General features: G+C 41.3%; 1 protein-coding gene across 2 annotated transcripts in view; it reads left to right on the top strand.

Annotated features, from left to right (window-relative positions):
• The window catches only part of LOC126419419 (E3 ubiquitin-protein ligase RNF123-like), a 165858-nt gene that overhangs the window by 108972 nt on the left and 37490 nt on the right, over nt 1-19396 (top strand). For both annotated transcript variants that reach the window (XM_050086618.1, XM_050086610.1), the window contains exon 13: nt 911-1307. In XM_050086618.1, the coding sequence (XP_049942575.1) occupies nt 911-1307 (397 nt within the window). The remainder of the gene's footprint in view (nt 1-910; nt 1308-19396) is intronic.

Raw genomic sequence — 19396 nt, 5'->3', positions numbered from 1 at the left:
CAAAATATAGTGAAGCTTCAGTGATGCCACACTTGAAATACTTGAATGCATCAACAGTACATTAAAAATTGTTTACCATCTTATTAAACAATGGATATCGAGAATGAAATAATGAAATATTATGAAAAGGATATATCACTCACCATATAGCAGAGACGTTGAGTCACAGACAGGCTTAACAAAAAGACTACTAAACATGTTAGCGATGGTCCAGAAGACCTTCTCCTGAATTAGACAACAAACACAACACACTCATTGACATGGATGCAGCTCACACATACAAGACCATTGTCTCTGGCTGCCGAAGTCTGGCCTTGGCAGCCAGAGACAGTGGTTATGTGTGCATGAGCTGTGCTTGCACGAGTGTGTGTGTTGTGTATGTTGTCTAATTCAGGAGAAGGCGTGCTGGTCGGAAGCGTATGTGGTTAGTGGTCTTTTCGCCTTGCCTGTCTGCGACTCAACATTTCTGCTATATGGTAAGCAGCAATCTATCCTTTTCATAATATTGTGATCACTTTATTAGCCTTTTATGAGAAAAGTACAGGGTGCTTAACAAACTATTTTCCTTGACTTGCACATATATGCGCATGTAAGTGGACCACAGCAATTAGTAATAGAAAAAATCAGAAAGTTGTCAGAAGATACTGTGTAGTGGAAAGGAAGTCAAACTAAGCAAATTAAACTAGAGGCATTGTACAATGTTCACAATTAGAAAAACTTCACTGTGGGAAGCAAGATGTACATAAGTTTTGAGTTAGCATTTCAATTTTTTCGTTTTATATACTTTCATTTTCATCTTAACAGACATAATTTGGCAATCTAGTATATACTCATTTTGAAGTTTAAAAGAATGGTTCAAACCTTTTAATAGCCGTATTCCAATTGTTCATTTTTTTTCTTCTTTCTTTAGGTTAGCACTCTGAGGGAGAATATGTCTGAGTATGTAATAGCTCTGAATGACACCAACTTCAGGCTAGCGTCATACAGCAGTCACCTGAATGAAGCTGCGTCGTGCAGCACTGAAGATGAAGTTGTCAGAGAATTGTTAAATTCTCGCCACGTGTTTGAAACCAAACTCATGGAACAAGCTAGACACATGGCATGGGTGCGTGGGGCTGTCTACTCTCCAGAAAAGCAGGGTCATCTTGTTTGGTTCCTCAGAATAATTTTACAATCTCTCAAGAAAGCATCAGGAGAAGGAAATCTGTTTTCTTTTGTGCCTGATTTTTATCTTGAGACGGTAGTTGAGGTGTGTACTGCACTTAGATCCTATTTGCATCCCACAGCACCTCTGGAACAAGTTGAAGGTAAGAATCACATTGTAAGCCTTTTTATGTTTCACTAATGGCTAAATTATGCCTGATATGGCTCATTTGATGTAAGGGACAGCTGTAAATAAATCCTCCTAAGTGAGCTCTATACACCAATGATTACAGGAGGTGTTACAAAGTATACTAAGAAAGTACACTCCTCGAAGAAATTATCTGGATAGGATGGAAATCATTAGATATGATTTACATGTATGAACTAACAAATGCTTACAGTATCAGAAAAATTGGATGATTTATTCAACAGAAAGAGTTTAACAAATTGAGAAAGTTAATAATGCATGGATCCACCTTTGGTCCTTATGCAAGCAATTATTTGGCTTGGGAGTGATTGCTTGATAGAGGTGTTAGATATCCTCCTGAGGGATATCATACCAGGTTCTATCCAACTGGCACATTAGATCATCAAAATCCCGAGGCCTTTCCCATAATGCCCCAAATGTTCTCAGTTGGAAAGAGTTCAGACAACCTTGTTGGCAAAGATAGGGTTTGGCAAGCATGAAGACAAGCAGTAGAAACTCCTGCTGTGTGTGGATGGGCATTATCTCATTGAAATGTAAGCTCAGATTGGGTTGCCATGAAGGGCAACAAAACGTGGCATAGAATATCCACAAATGCTCGGGACGTCTCCAGACACATCTTTGGTGCTCGTCAGGGCCGAGTTCAAAGTGGGTCTCAACACTGAAGGCAGTTCTACTCCAGTGAACAAATTCCAGGTTGAAGACATGTCTGGAGACACCTAGATAGTGGTACATATCAACTTGACTGTCCCCCACCACACAGGCCTGAAACCAGGAGTGATGGTCTGGGGTGCCATTTCTTTTCATAGCAGGACCCCTTTGGATATCATCCACGTCACCCTTACAGCACAGTGGTATGTTGATGATATCCTATGCCTCATTTTGTTGCTCTTCATGACAAGTCATCCTCAAGTTACAGCAAGATAATGTGTGGCTACACATGAACCATGGACCTTGCCGTCGGTGGGGAGGCTTGCGTGCCTCAGCGATACAGATGGCCGTACCATAGGTGCAACCACAACGGAGGGGTATCTGTTGAGAGGCCAGACAAACACGTGGTTCCTGAAGAGGGGCAGCAGCCTTTTCAGTAGTTGCAGGGGCAACAGTCTGGATGATTGACTGATCTGGCCTTGTAACATTAACCAAAACGGCCTTGCTGTGCTGGTACTGCGAACGGCTGAAAGCAAGGGGAAACTACAGCCTTAATTTTTCCCGAGGACATGCAGCTTTACTGTATGATTAAATGATGATGGCGTCCTCTTGGGTAAAATATTCCGGAGGTAAAATAGTCCCCCATTCGGATCTCCGGGCGGGGACTACTCAAGAGAACGTCGTTATCAGGAGAAAGAAAACTGGCGTTCTATGGATCGGAGCGTGGAATGTCAGATCCCTTAATCGGGCAGGTAGGTTAGAAAATTTAAAAAGGGAAATGGATAGGTTAAAGTTAGGTATAGTGGGAATTAGTGAAGTTCGGTGGCAGGAGGAACAAGACTTTTGGTCAGGCGAATACAGGGTTATAAATACAAAATCAAATAGGGGTAATGCAGGAGTAGGTTTAATAATGAATAAAAAAATAGGAGTGCGGGTTAGCTACTACAAACAGCATAGTGAACGCATTATTGTGGCCAAGATAGACACAAAGCCCATGCCTACTACAGTAGTACAAGTTTAAATGCCAACTAGCTCTGCAGATGATGAAGAAATTGATGAAATGTATGACGAGAAAAAAGAAATTATTCAGGTAGTGAAGGGAGACGAAAATTTAATAGTCATGGGTGACTGGAATTCGTCAGTAGGAAAAGGGAGAGAAGGAAACATAGTAGGTGAATATGGATTGGGGGGAAGAAATGATAGAGGAAGCCGCCTTGTAGAATTTTGCACAGAGCATAATTTAATCATAGCTAACACTTGGTTCAAGAATCATAAAAGGAAGTTGTATACCTGGAAGAATCCTGGAGATACTAAAAGGCATCAGATAGATTATATAATAGTAAGACAGAGATTTAGGAACCAGGTTTTAAATTGTAAGACATTTCCAGGGGCAGATGTGGATTCTGACCACAATCTATTGGTTATGAACTGCAGATTGAAACTGAAGAAACTGCAAAAAGGTGGGAATTTAAGGAGATGGGACCTGGATAAAGTGAAAGAACCAGAGGTTGTACAGAGTTTCAGGGAGAGCATAAGGGAACAATTGACAGGAATGGGGGAAAGAAATACAGTAGAAGAAGAATGGGTAGCTCTGAGGGATGAAGTAGTGAAGGCAGCAGACGATCAAGTAGGTAAAAAGACGAGGGCTAATAGAAATCCTTGGGTAACAGAAGAAATATTGAATTTAATTGATGAAAGGAGAAAATATAAAAATGCAGTGAATGAAGCAGGCAAAATGGAATACAAACGTCTCAAAAATGAGATCGACAGGAAATGCAAAACGGCTGAGCAGGGATGGCTAGAGGACAAATGTAACGATGTAGAGGCTTGTCTCACTAGGGGTAAGATAGATACTGCCTACAGGAAAATTAAAGAAACCTTTTGAGAGAAGAGAACCACTTGTATGAATATCAAGAGCTCAGATGGCAACCCAGTTCTAAGCAAAGAAGGGAAGGCAGAAAGGTGGAAGGAGTATATAGAGGTTTTATGCAAGGGCGATGTACTAGAGGACAATATTATGGAAATGGAAGAGGATGTAGACGAAGATGAAATGGGAGATAAGATACTGCTTGAAGATTTTGACAGAGCACTGAAAGACCTGAGTCGAAACAAGGCCCCGGGAGTAACAACATTCCATTAGAACTACTGATGGCCTTGGGAGAGCCAGTCATGACAAAACTCCACCATCTGGTGAGCAAGATGTATGAGACAGGCGAAATACCCTCAGACTTCAAGAAGAATATAATAGTTCCAATCCCAAAGAAAGCAGGTGTTGACAGATGTGAAAATTACCGAACTATCAGTTTAATAAGTCACAGCTGCAAAATACTAACGCGAATTCTTTAGAGACGAATGGAAAAACTGGTAGAAGCGGACCTCGGGGAAGATCAATTTGGATTCCGTAGAAATGTTGGAACACGTGAGGCAATACTAACCTTACGACTTATCTTAGAAGAAAGATTAAGAAAAGGAAAACCTACGTTTCTAGCATTTGTAGACTTAGAAAAAGCTTTTGACAATGTTAACTGGAATACTCTCTTTCAAATTCTGAAGGTGGCAGGGGTAAAATACAGGGAGCGAAAGGCTATTTACAATTTGTACAGAAACCAGATGGCAGTTATAAGAGTTGAGGGGCATGAAAGGGAATCAGTGGTTGGGAAAGGAGTGAGACAGGGTTGTAGCCTCTCCCCGATGCTATTCAATCTGTATATTGAGCAAGCAATAAAGGAAACAAAAGAAAAATTCGGAGTAGGTATTAAAATTCATGGAGAAGAAGTAGGAACTTTGAGGTTTGCCGATGACATTATAATTCTGTCAGAGACAGCAAAGGACTTGGAAGAGCAGTTGAATGGAATGGACAGTGTCTTGAAAGGAGGATATAAGATGAACATCAACAAAAGCAAAACGAGGATAATGGAATGTAGTCAAATTAAATCGGGTGATGCTGCGGGAATTAGATTAGGAAATGAGACACTTAAAGTAGTAAAGGAGTTTTGCTATTTAGGGAGTAAAATAACTGATGATGGTCGAAGTAGAGAGGATATAAAATGTAGACTGGCAATGGGAAGGAATGCGTTTCTGAAGAAGAGAAATTTGTTAACGTCGAGTATAGATTTAAGTGTCAGGAAGTCGTTTCTGAAAGTATTTGTATGGAGTGTAGCCATGTATGGAAGTGAAACATGGACGATAACTAGTTTGGACAAGAAGAGAAAAGAAGCTTTCGAAATGTGGTGCTACAGAAGAATGCTGAAGATAAGGTGGGTAGATCACGTAACTAATGAGGAGGTATTGAATAGGATTGGGGAGAAGAGAAGGTTGTGGCACAACTTGACTAGAAGAAGGGATCGGTTGGTAGGACATGTTTTGAGGCATCAAGGGATCACAAATTTAGCATTGGAGGGCAGCGTGGAGGGTAAAAATCGTAGAGGGAGACCAAGAGGTGAATACACTAAACAGATTCAGAAGGATGTAGGTTGCAGTAGGTACTGGGAGATGAAGAAGATTGCACAGGATAGAGTAGCATGGAGAGCTGCATCAAACCAGTCTCATGACTGAAGACCACAACAACAACAACACATGGCAATAGTTTCTCGTGCTTGTCATTGTGCTTGCCAAACCCTACATGGGCCAGCAAGGTCACCAGATTCCCCCCCCCCCCCCCCCCCCCCCTTGAGAACATTTGGAGCATTATGGGCAGGGCCCTCCAATTAGCTGGGGATTTTGATGAATTAACCCACCAGTTGGACAGAATTTGTCACGATATCCCTCAGGACGACATCCAGCAAATCTGTAAATCAGTTCCAATCTGAGTAACAGCTTGCCAAAGGCCAGAGGTGGGTCATTGAATTGTTGACTTTCTTAATTGTGAAGATCTTTCTCTTTTATAAATCACCCAATTTTTCTGAAGTTCTAATCATTTGTTTGTTTGTAGATGTACATCATATCAGCCAATTTCCATCCTGTCTGGATAAGTCCTTCGAGGTGCATCTTTTCTTTGTCTTATAGTGTAAATTGAACATATATTTGTGTCACTTTGTGTGTAAGTGATTTCCTAGTAACTCCATCCCTCAGTTGTGGGAGAGAACTTGATCATTACGGAAATCAGATTGTGGGTAGCAAGTTGCTGTTTGCAGCACAGAAACTTGTATACATTCTTTGGCAATCAGAATGTAGAATAATTTTTATTTAACTATTTTAGAGGATACATTCATGATCAAGATGTTTTCTGCAATTGGGGATGTAAAATAGTGGTACTGTTAGTAAAGTTTCTACAAATCAGTTAATTTTTAGAAAAACAACAACAAATGTCACTGAAAGCCATCTGAATATTCCAAATGGTTTCCACTTGGCAGTAACCCAGTTTCTGTTCAAAATTTGATGCAGTAGCACTGCTCCAGTTCTGTCATTTCGATTGCAATGAAAAACCGATGTGAGCACTAGACACTACCTCACTCGGCTGCCGCTTGTCAGCAGACAACACGAGATCTATTAGAAAAGAATGCAACCCTTGGCCGGCGAAAGAAATACTGGCTTACCTGTAGTGTTGAACACCTAGTCACCTCCAGAGTAGTTCTCTTGGGACTCCACACACTTCTTCCAGCAGTGCCGCCATTTTGGGAAGCATGCTGAAAAACCCTGTTTCGGAGTGTAGTTCAGCTTGACTGTCACTGCTGCCATAATGTCTTCTCTTGTCTGAAATCACCTTTCAATGGCCTCTTGAGTATGGGGAACTACAAGAATTCACACGGGATCATACAAAGAGGGTAAGCAGTCTGTTGAAGTATGTATAGGAATCTGGTTTTTCACCAAAAGGTCTGAATCAAGTGCGATGAATATGCTGGAGCATTGTCATGATGGAGGTGCCAATTTCCTGTTGACTTCAAGTCCGATCTCTTGCGCCATGCAGCATCATGTAGGCGATGGAGGACATCACTGTGGTACTCTGAGGTGATTGTTCGACCATGTGGTGCATCATTGTGGTATACAACACCGTGGGAGTCAAAGAAAGCAATCAGTATCAACTTTGGCATTGCTGTGTGCATGGTAGGCCTTCTTTAGTCTTATTAATGAAGAATGCTTCCACTGTGATGACAGGGATTTGGTTTCTGGGTCATACTTGTACACCCAGGTGGGCTGCGACAGAAGACTCGACTTGTTGACTCTCTGGATGACTGACTGGGCCCTTCGGTCGGCTATGGTGATCTAAATACTGGCAGCCGAGAGGGTGTTGGCAATGCGTTTTTTGTGAGTCTGTCTTTGGCCTCTATTGATCTTCTCACAACCTCTTTGCCGCTTGGCATGCTGGCGGCAGCTTACGCCAGCACGTCGATTCCGATGGTATTTCTGTATGGAGATAGCTTGAACCCTGAGGAAGACCATAAGCTACTTTAGAAAGTTGTATCTTTTTGAGTATTATTACCATTTTTAAATATGGTATGTGTGAGTGACATGCAGATGACGCTGGTGCGATGGTTGGTGACTCTTAGTGCCTATAGATTATTCTGTGACAGTGCAAATCCGATGTTATTGTGCACATGGTTCATGATATTGAGTCCCTCCATCACGTGGCATAGGTGGAGAATTATAGTAGAGGTACAAAATAAAATCAAACAATAAGCCTGAGGACCATATTTAAAATTATTATTATTATAAGCCTTGCAAACGTGTCAGATGTAGTGTGTAGTTCAAGAAAAGAGCTCAGGCTGTGGAAGATTTTCAAATCCAACAAACCTCAGAGCAGTCTCATGTCCACCAGGACCTGGATGCAGAACATCAGGTGGCCTTAAGAACTACAGAGACAGAACAGTCACAGGCCCTTTGCATTTTAGATGCTGAGTATCACACATCTCTTAAGGCTTCCGAGATACTTGAAGACTCACAATGATGGCGTCATTTAAGGGCTGTATGACAAACAGAGAGTTTTACTTTTGCATATAGAATATGGGAGGCTATTGGTAAGGTTGCATATGATTATGTTCTATTAATTGACTATGTTAATCACAAATTAGTCATCATAGGTGGATGGATAAAAAATGTAGGCACTGTAATACATTAAAATGGAAGAGAGAAATGGTTGTTTTGTGTTTCTCTGGTGGCAAAATCTCACATCCAGCAGTAGATGAGCTGGAGAAACCCCTAAAAACTCTACTTCTGCATAAATGTAATGAATCAAGGCATTTTTAAAAAATATACAATTAGAAAATATAATTCATACTTTCAGATTCAACATACAGCAAAATTATAGTAAGACTTTCATTACATACCCACATACTAGCACTGCGTACATCTTTTATGCATACGTGTTTACACCATCATATTCACAAACATCTCTAAAAATTACTAGCTTACTTGTTGACCATCATTCATCGTAAAAAAGTATTTATATGCAAAGGAAGCAGCGGGTAATTGTACATTTATAACGTAGTTAATACTATTAGTACTAAGATGTTTTATAGGTAATGCAGTTATCTATAATGAAGTACCATCACAAAAATGTTGCACTCACACATCCAGTTAGATCTTGATAAGATTTCAAAATGGTGCAGAGAGTGGAAGCTTGCTTTAGATGTACAGAAATTTAAAACTGTGTGTCTCATAAAACGAAAAAATGTAGTATCCTGTGAGTACGATGTCAGTGAGTCACAACAGGAATTAGTCAATTTGTATTGATATCTGTGTTAACAATTTTTGAAGATCTGAAATGGGATGATTGCATAGGCACATTCATAGGTAAAGCAGGTGACAGATCTTGGTTGTTGGTAGTATACTGGGAAAATGCACTCTGTCTACAAAGGAGATGATTTACAAAACACTTTTTCATGCCTTATTAGAAATTAACTCAAAAGTTTGTGGGACCTACACCAAGCAAGGGTAAAAGACAGTGTTGAAAATAACAAAGGAGGACAGCATGAATGATCACAGGTTTGTTTGATGCGTGGGAGACCATCACATAAATGCTGAAAAGTCTAAATTGTCATAAGCTTGAAGATAGATGCCAAACTCTCCACACAAGTTTACTTGCAAAATTTCAAGAACCAGTATTAAGTGAAGAATTGCAAAGGCGGGGTTAGACTAATCACATTATACACGGAGGAATTCAGTAGTTTTCCTTCCTGCACTCCATACGAAAATAGAAGTGGAAGAATCCTTAACATGTAGTACAATGGGAAGTCACCTTTGCCAAACACTTTAGTTGTTTGCAGAATAGATAAAAGACAGATGCTGTGTGGGAAGGAGAAAACTCCTGCCACAACAAATAAAATGCTGTGGCATGTCAAGTGACTCAAGATGCCATCATTCCCTGTACTGGGTGCCAGTGAGCCTCCAACCCAAGATGGCCATGACATACACTATAAGTGATTTGATCATGACCGGAGTGTGCATGCCTGATGCATTGCACACACCATCTCCTGTATTGTGAGGACATTGACCTTTTCCAATGCCCCTTATCAGCGGTGCATTGTTAAGATCCACAACACAGATCAAACCACTGCCTGCAGAATCAGCTGCTGTGGGCAACAACAGATTGATGATAGTGATCTCCGTCGATTGTTGTGGATTCTAACAGCAGATAGACAGTCCATAGTGCACATAACAATTTGCCACCTCAGTACTCAAATGACAACAACAACAACCACCACCACCAGTGAATCACCACCTCACTGACTGATGACCTTAGCAGTTAAGTCCCATAGTGCTCAGAGCCATTTTGAACCACCTCACTGCCGGATACAGAAGCCACCTCTACACTCTTTTATCTCTGCTCTGTGCACATCACAGAGTTCAGAGGTTAACATGGCCACAGAAATATCATGATTGGATGGTCAAAGCTTGGAAAAAGCTACCTAATCTGATGAGTGGTGGGTACACCATTTTACGTGTTCGTGGTAGGGTACAAATCCATTGTAAACAACATTAAGTGATGCGCCCCACTGGCCAACAGGGAACTTTGCGCGTAAGACAAGTGGTGAAGGTATGTTTACATGGTGTGAAAAGGTAGTTTCGATATGTCTGTCACCATTTCATAATGGTGAACAACTTTTTAGCAAATCATCATGTGCATCATTTTATGTTCTCTGTTGGGTTTTATTTATTGGATTCAGGGAGAATTGATGTTGTTCTGCTTTTCTATGTATGTATGACTGTTACATTGAAGTAATATAAGACTTCTTCTCCAGATTGAACTAATCTTGCTGGAAGGAATTATAATATAAAAACTTCTACTTTTTTCCAGCAATTATTTGGACATTTTTCATATTAACCTCAATAATTACAACACAAATATGTACCATATCCTTCAGCTAACATTAACTTCAAACAAAACATCTAACCCAAACACTACATATAAATTCTTTCATAGAATGACAGATTCAAAGTTACAGATCAATTCATAATTAATTTGTTTCAGTATCAATGCAGCCATTGTCATCCTTTCTTGGATTTACTCTGGTTTTACCCACTTCCCAGAGTAGGCGAGCAATTCACCAAGCTTCTATATCACAACCTCACAAGTACATCCTCTCTTGAAGTTACTGCATTCGTTGTCCCATCTTGTAGTCACACATTGTCTCTTGGCCTGTATCTCCACGTGGAAATAAAACAGTAAAGCCATGCAATAGTCGTGATATTTTACTGAATAATTTGTTTAACTACTTTTTCATTCACAAGCATCATTTGTGAGTAAGAATTAGTATCTTATGTCTCCCTTCTACATCTACATCTACATGACTACTCTGCAATTCACATTTAAGTGCTTGGCAGAGGGTTCATCGAACCACAATCATACTATCTCTCTACCATACCCCTCCCGAATAGCGCGCGGGAAAAACGAACACCTAAACCTTTCTGTTCGAGCTCTGATTTCTCTTATTTTATTTTGATGATCATTCCTACCTATGTAGGTTGGGCTCAACAAAATATTTTCGCATTCGGAAGAGAAAGTTGGTGACTGAAATTTCGTAAATAGATCTCGCCGCGACGAGAAATGTCTTTGCTTTAATGACTTCCATCCCAACTCACGTATCATATCGGCCACACTCTCTCCCGTATTACGTGATAATACAAAACGAGCTGCCCTTTTTTGCACCCTTTCGATGTCCTCTGTCAATCCCACCTGGTAAGGATCCCACACCGCACAGCAATGTTCTAACAGAGGACGAACGAGTGTAGTGTAACCTGTCTCTTTAGTGGACTTGTTGCATCTTCTAAGTGTCCTGCCAATGAAATGCAACCTTTGGCTCGCCTTCCCCACAATATTATCTATGTGGTCTTTCCAATTGAAGTTGTTCGTAATTTTAACACCCAGGTACTTAGTTGAATTGACAGCCTTGAGAATTGTACTATTTATCGAGTAATCGAATTCCAACGGATTTCTTTTGGAACTCATGTGGATCACCTCACACTTTTCTTTATTTAGCGTCAACTGCCACCTGCCACACCATACAGCAATCTTTTCTAAATCGCTTTGCAACTGATACTGGTTTTTGGATGACCCTACAAGACGGTAAATTACAGCATCATTTGCGAACAACCTAAGAGAACTGCTCCGATTGTCACCCAGCTCATTTATATAGATCAGGAACAGCAGAGGTCCCAGGACGCTTCCCTGGGGAACACCTGATATCACTTCAGTTTTATTCGATGATTTGCCGCCTATTACTACGAAATGCGACCTTCCTGACAGGAAATCACGAATCCAGTCGCACAAGTGAGATGATACCCCATAGTCCCGCAGCTTGAGTAGAAGTCACTTGTGAGGAACGGTGTCAAAAGCTTTCCGGAAATCTAGCAATACGGAATCAACTTGAGATCCCCTGTCAATAGCGGCCATTACTTCGTGCGAATGAAGAGCTAGCTGCGTTGCACAAGAACTATGTTTTCTGAAACCATGCTGATTACGTATCAATAGGTCGTTCCCTTCGAGGTGATTCATAATGTTTGAATACAGTATATGCTCCCAAACCCTACTGCAAACCGACGTCAATGATATAGGTCTGTAGTTAGATGGATTACTCCTACTACCCTTCTTAAACACTGGTGCGACCTGTGCAATTTTCCAATCTGTAGGTACAGATCTATCGGTGAGTGAGTGGTTGTATATGATTGCTAAGTAGGGAGCTATTGTATCAGCGTAATCTGAAAGGAACCTAATCGGTATACAATCTGGACCTGAAGACTTGCCTGTATCAAGCGATTTGAGTTGCTTCGCAACCCCTAAGGTATCTACTTCTAAGAAACTCATGCTAGCAGCTGTTCGTGTTTCAAATTCTGGAATATTCCATTCATCTTCCCTGGTGAAGGAATTTCGGAAAACTGCGTTCAATAACTCCGCTTTAGCGGCACAGTCGTCGGTAACAGTACCATCGGCACCACGCAGCGAAGGTATTGACTGTGTCTTGCCGCTTGTGTACTTTACATACGACCAATATTTCTTCAGATTTTCTACCAAATTTCGAGACAGTGTTTCGGTGTGAAACCTATTAAAGGCATCTCGCATTGAAGTCCGTGCCAAATTTCGCGCGTCTGTAAATTTTAGCCAATATTTGGGATTTCGCGTTCTTCTGAACTTCGCATGCTTTTTCCGTTGCCTCTGCAACAGTGTTCAGAGCTGTTTTGTGTACCATGGGGGATCAGTTCCATCTCTTACCAATTTATGAGGTATGAATCTCTCAATTGCTGTTGCTACTATATCTTTGAATTTGAGCCACATCTCATCTACATTTGCATAGTCAGTTCGGAAGGAATGGAGATTGTCTCTTAGGAAAGCTTCTAGTGACACTCTATCCGCTCTCTTAAATAAAATTATTTTGCCTTTGTTTCTGGTGGATTTGGAAGAAACGGTATTGAGCCTAGCTACAATGACCTTGTGATCACTAACCCCTGTATCAGTCATGATGCTCTCTATTAGTTCTGGATTGTTTGTGGGTCAAGTGTGTTTTCGCAACCATTTACAATTTGCGTGGGTTCGTGGACTAACTGCTCGAAATAATTTTCGGAGAAAGCATTTAGGACAATCTCGGAAGATGTTTTCTGCCTACCACCGGTTTTGAACAAGTATTTTTGCCAACATATTGAGGGAAGGTTGAAGTCCCCACCAACTATAACCATATGAGTGGGGTATTTATTTGTTACGAGACTCAAATTTTCTCTGAACTGTTCAGCAACTATATCATCGGAGTCTGGGGGTCGGTAGAAGGAGCCAATTATTAACTTAGTTCGGCTGTTAAGTATAACCTCCACCCATACCAATTCGCACGGAGTATCTACTTCGACTTCACTACAAGATAAACCACTGCTGACAGACACAAACACTCCACCACCAATTCTGACTAATCTATCTTTCCTGAACACCGTCTGAGACTTCGTAAAAATTTCTGCAGAACTTATTTCAGGCTTTAGCCAGCTTTCTATACCTATAACGATTTCAGCTTCTGTGCTTTCTATTAGCGCTTGAAGCTCAGGGACTTTCCCAGCACAACTACAACAATCTACAACCACAATTCCGACTCTTCCTTGATCCAAGCATGTCCTGTATTTGCCATGCACCCTTTGAGATTGCAGCCCACCCCGTACTTTCCCGAGGCCTTCTAACCTAAAAAACTGCCCAGTCCATGCCACACAGCCTCTGCTACCTGTTTAGCTGCCAGCTGAGTGTAGTGAACTCCTGACCTATTCAGCAGAACCCGAAACCCCACCACCCTATGGCGCAAGTCAAGGAATCTGCAAAACCTTCTGAACCTCTGATTTAGACCCTCCACCCGGCTCTGCAGGAAAGGTCCACAGTCGGTTCTGTCAACGATGCTGCAGATGGTGGGCTCTGCCTTCATCTCGTAAGCAAGACCAGCAGCCTTCACCAAATCAGATAGCCGGGCATCCAGAGAGAATTTCCTCAGATCTAAAGCGACACATGTCATTAGTGCCGACATGTGCCACCACCTGCAGCTGGCTGCACCCTGTGCTCTTCATGGCATCCATAAGGACCCTTTCCACATCAGGAATGACTCCACCCGGAATGCACACAGAGTGCACACTGGATTTCTTCCCCTCCTTAGCTGCCATATCCCTAGGGGGCCCCATTACGCGCCTAACATTGGAGCTCCCAACTACCAATAAGCCCACCCTCTGTGGTTGCCCGGACCTTGAAGGCTGAGAATCATCCTCTGAAACAGGGCAGGCAGCTGCATATGACTCAGCCAGAGACAGTGCCTGAAACCTGTTTGTCAGACGCACTGGGGAGGCTTTCTGATCAGCCTCCTGGGACGTCTTTCGCTGCCTGCCACACTTTGGAACGACCTTCCAATCAACCACAGGCGAGGGCTCAGCCCCACTGCGGGCAGCAACCGGGGAAACCACAGCGGCAGACCGATCTGGGGACAGACGGGACGAGGTTGACATCCCCATCCCCGTGATACCCAAGTCCGGCTCCCCACAGTGGTGCCCATTGGCAACAGCCTCAAGCTGCGCGACCGAAGTCAGCTCCGCTTGCAGCTGTGAGCGAAGGGATGCCAACTCAGCCCTCATCCGAACACAGATTGAAAGAGGGATTTTATATATTTCTGAGTAGATGTGTCCAATACAGTTGCTCACAAGCGTATCTTCAATCTTAATTTTTCATTATCAGTATTGCAGGTGGGGAGGAATACATAAACATGCAAAATTCATATGTGAGTTCTGTTTGTTATAATTTTAATTCCATTCTCTGTTTTCTTGTCTGTCACAGGCCTCTATGAAGGCTTATTTGTGATGTACACTCCATAATGTCATACATACATAATTTTTTTTGTTATTAATCCTTTTTTCCTAAGTACATTCTGGACCATTAAAATTGGAACACCATGAAGAAAGCGAGCAACAAATGTTAACTTGGCATGAAGTATCCTACATTCTTGGAGATGCAAAAGATTAGCACTTCAGTGTGGCCACACTTATGTCTCCAAATCCAAGATGACTCTGAATGCAAAACAATCTGTCATTGTTCTGCAAGGGATTGCAGAAAAAGATGCACATACATAGTAGGTTTGTTGTCAAAACTTACAAATGGTTACCTTATTACCGGTAACTGAGGGAGACAATAAAAGTATCGGTACACAGAAAATAAAATCAGATAAAGACCTCCCTTAGATACAGATGCCACCAAGTCCTTCTCACTGGAATGGTCCACAGAAGCAGCAATGTCATTGCCAATGTCCTGTTTATCTTGGAGTTCTTCTATTAGTAGATTGTCCTCACTACCATCTAAGGCATTTGTTACATGGCACTTTATAATGTATTCACAACTGATGCAGTGGATATGCATGTTCAAGCAGTCTGGATCTATTCCACTTTTAGATATACTGAAAGCTTCATCAAATTCCTGATATGGGTCAGTGCTTGACTGCATTGAAGTAACCAATTGCTGTGCAGCTGCTTCAGGTCACACCACATCTAACACTCGTTGTTGCGAAATTATGTCTCCTGGAATGATGAAAAGATCTGTGTTCAATTTCAGGATTTTTGTCCTCACTGGTGGTGTCAGATGCTTATGAAAATGATCAAGGATGAACATTCCACAATTCTATAGAAGAGCACCTGGCCTCTTGCTCCAGGCTGTGCAGAGCCAACCTAAAATCAACTTATTGGTTGTACATCTTTTTTTGTTGCAGTGAAATACAGTGCTGGGTGCCATCTTTTACATTGATTTAGTCTTACAATTGAGGGTGACATAGGTTGCATCTTTGTTCCATTGGCAAACACACACATCATCATAGTGATTTGCAATTTCTCATTGCCAGTAGTGCAAACCCATGAATTTTTTGGCACCTTTCTCCTGTACTATTTTACTGGATGGCATGTCCAAGTAGAGAGGCATCTTGTCAACATTTGCAATTTGGTCTAAGAGAGAAGCATCTTCCTTTCTCTTCTTATAATGTGTCACTGATACTCAACCAACTTCTCCATATACAATACTGGAAGATGCTGAGCAAATGATGTTCGACATTGCAGCACAAGTCCATCCTTGGACACCATCCAGAGCTGGCCTTAAATTGAACTCCGAGTTCCTGTGCCAATTTGCGTGCTTTATTTTGTATGACTTCACAGGAAATTGCTGTTCCTTCTTTATGTTTCTTGAGCACAGTTGCGTCTACTTTCATTTGGACAATTTTGAAACGTCCACTCTGTGGGCCACTGAAATTTTTCCTATTGGGCCTAAAGTCCTTTGCCCTCTTGCCATCCCCAAGCATTGGCTCCTGTGGCTCCATACGTCCTCGATGCTGCACAATTGTTTGTTGCTTGTGCACACCGAGCAAGCATGATTTTGAAATTGGTGTTGTAACAATGCTTGCATCTTATTGAAAAATTCTATTTTGAATCATATTGTTACACACCATGATACATTGCACACTTTGCTACACAGTTTAGAATTGGGAACTGCAAGGTCAAAAAACAAATGATGAAAAAATTGCCAAAACAAACACTTTCTGCTATTGTACAACAGTGCTCAAAGTGCATGCGTACATTCAAGGTTCAAGTGTTAGGGATGAAGAGAGAAGAGGTACAGCTTAATGGATGCTCAGTCTTCTATACAGTAAAGAAAGAAAAACTCCACATCATATGCCACAAATGCCTGACGGTCCCCTGCTTCTGGGCACAAAATTTCAGGAGAAAACCTTATCTTGGATTCGGAGGTATACAGTAAATAGGAGTAAAGCCATTTACAGTCTGCACATAATGAGAGATCACACAGCAGTTTTCTAATTTAAAAGTTGTGTTTGAATGTTGTTCGTTTGTGAGAACATTGTGTTATGCCTTGTGTAAGGAGTAGGAACATGTACCAATATGTGTTGGAATTTGACATTGACAGGATCATGGCCTATCTGAAAATGATCCTGACTACTTCTTTACCTTTCTGCATGCCTAACTATCCTGAATGTTATGGTTTGCTTAAGACAGTTTTACAAAGTTGTGGAGCTCCTAAATCATTGATGTGTTCTACAATAATTTCAGTTGTACCAAAGAGATATGAACAAAATCAGTATTCCCCCCATGCTGAGTATAATGCTGTGATAACAAGAATTCAGTATGTTGTTGTTGTTGTTGTTGTTGTGGTCTTCAGTCATGAGACTGGTTTGATGCAGCTCTCCATGCTACTCTATCCTGTGCAATCTTCTTCATCTCCCAGTACCTACTGCAACCTACATCCTTCTGAATCTGTTTAGTGTATTCATCTCTTGGTCTCCCTCTACGATTTTTACCCTCCACGCTGCCCTCCAATGCTAAATTTGTGATCCCTTGATGCCTCAAAACATGTCCTACCAACCGATCCCTTCTTCTAGTCAAGTTGTGCCACAAACTTCTCTTCTCCCCAATCCTATTCAATACCTCCTCATTAGTTACGTGATCTACCCACCATATCTTCAGCATTCTTCTGTAGCACCACATTTCGAAAGCTTCTATTCTCTTCTTGTCCAAACTAGTTATCGTCCATGTTTCACTTCCATACATGGCTACACTCCATACAAATACTTTCAGAAACGACTTCCTGACACTTAAATCTATACTCGACGTTAACAAATTTCTCTTCTTCAGAAACGATTTCCTTGCCATTGCCAGTCTACATTTTATATCCTCTCTACTTCGACCATCATCAGTTATTTTACTCCCTAAATAGCAAAACTCCTTTACTACTTTAAGTGTCTCATTTCCTAATCTAATTCCCTCAGCATCACCTGATTTAATTTGACTACATTCCATTATCCTCGTTTTGCTTTTGTTGATGTTCATCTTATATCCTCCTTTCAAGACACTGTCCATTCCGTTCAACCGCTCTTCCAAGTCCTTTGCTGTCTCTGACAGAATTACAATGTCATTGGCGAACCTCAAAGTTTTTACTTCTTCTCCATGAATTTTAATACCTACTCCGAATTTTTCTTTTGTTTCCTTTACTGCTTGCTCAATATACAGATTGAATAACATTGGGGAGAGGCTACAACCCTGTCTCACTCCTTTCCCAACCACTGATTCCCTTTCATGCCCCTCAACTCTTATAACTGCCATCTGGTTCCTGTACAAATTGTAAATAGCCTTTCGCTCCCTGTATTTTACCCCTGCCACCTTCAGAATTTGAAAGAGAGTATTCCAGTTAACATTGTCAAAAGCTTTTTGTAAGTCTACAAATGCTAGAAATGTAGGTTTGCCTTTTCTTAATCTTTCTTCTAAGTTAAGTCGTAAGGTTAGTATTGCCTCACATGTTCCAACATTTCTACGGAATGCAAACTGATCTTCCCCGAGGTCCGCTTCTACCAGTTTTTCCATTCGTCTGTAAAGAATTCGCGTTAGTATTTTGCAGCTGTGACTTATTAAACTGATAGTTCGGTGATTTTCACATCTGTCAACACCTGCTTTCTTTGGGATTGGAACTATTATATTCATCTTGAAGTCTGAGGGTATTTCGCCTGTCTCATACATCTTGCTCACCAGATGGTAGAGTTTTGTCATGACTGGCTCTCCCAAGGCCATCAGTAGTACTAATGGAATGTTGTCTACTCCCGGGGCCTTGTTTCGACTCAGGTCTTTCAGTGCTCTGGCAAACTCTTCACGCAGTATCTTATCTCCCATTTCGTCTTCATTACATCCTCTTCCATTTCCATAATATTGTCCTCAAGCACATCACCCTTGTCTAAATCCTCTATATACTCCTTCCACCTTTCTGTCTTCCCTTCTTTGCTTAGAACTGGGTTGCCATCTGAGTTCTTGATATTCATACAAGTGGTTCTCTTCTCTCCAAAGGTCTCTTTAATTTTCCTGTAGGCAGTATCTATCTTACCCCTAGTGAGACAAGCCTCTACATCCTTACATTTGTCCTCTAGCCATCCCTGCTTAGCCACTTTGCACTTCCTGTCGATCTCATTTTTGAGACGTTTGTATTCCATTTTGCCTGCTTCATTTACTGCATTTTTATATTTTCTCCTTTCATCAATTAAATTCAATATTTCTTCTGTTACCCAAGGATTTCTATTAGCCCTCGTCTTTTTACCTACTTGATCGTCTGCTGCCTTCACTACTTCATCCCTCAGAGCTACCCATTCTTCTTCTACTGTATTTCTTTCCCCCATTCCTGTCAATTGTTCCCTTATGCTCTCCCTGAAACTCTGTACAACCTCTGGTTCTTTCACTTTATCCAGGTCCCATCTCCTTAAATTCCCACCTTTTTGCAGTTTCTTCAGTTTCAATCTGCAGTTCATAACCAATAGATTGTGGTCAGAATCCACATCTGCCCCTGGAAATGTCTTACAATTTAAAACCTGGTTCCTAAATATCTGTCTTACCATTATATATTCTACCTGATACCTTTTAGTATCTCCAGGATTCTTCCAGGTATACAACCTTTTTTTATGATTCTTGAACCAAGTGTTAGCTATG

This window comes from Schistocerca serialis, chromosome 1 (assembly GCF_023864345.2).
Source record: "Schistocerca serialis cubense isolate TAMUIC-IGC-003099 chromosome 1, iqSchSeri2.2, whole genome shotgun sequence".
NCBI classification, from domain to species: Eukaryota; Metazoa; Arthropoda; class Insecta; order Orthoptera; family Acrididae; genus Schistocerca; species Schistocerca serialis.
The sequence above is the reverse complement of the archived record's forward strand: the minus strand, read 5'-3'. Positions and strand labels throughout refer to the sequence as shown.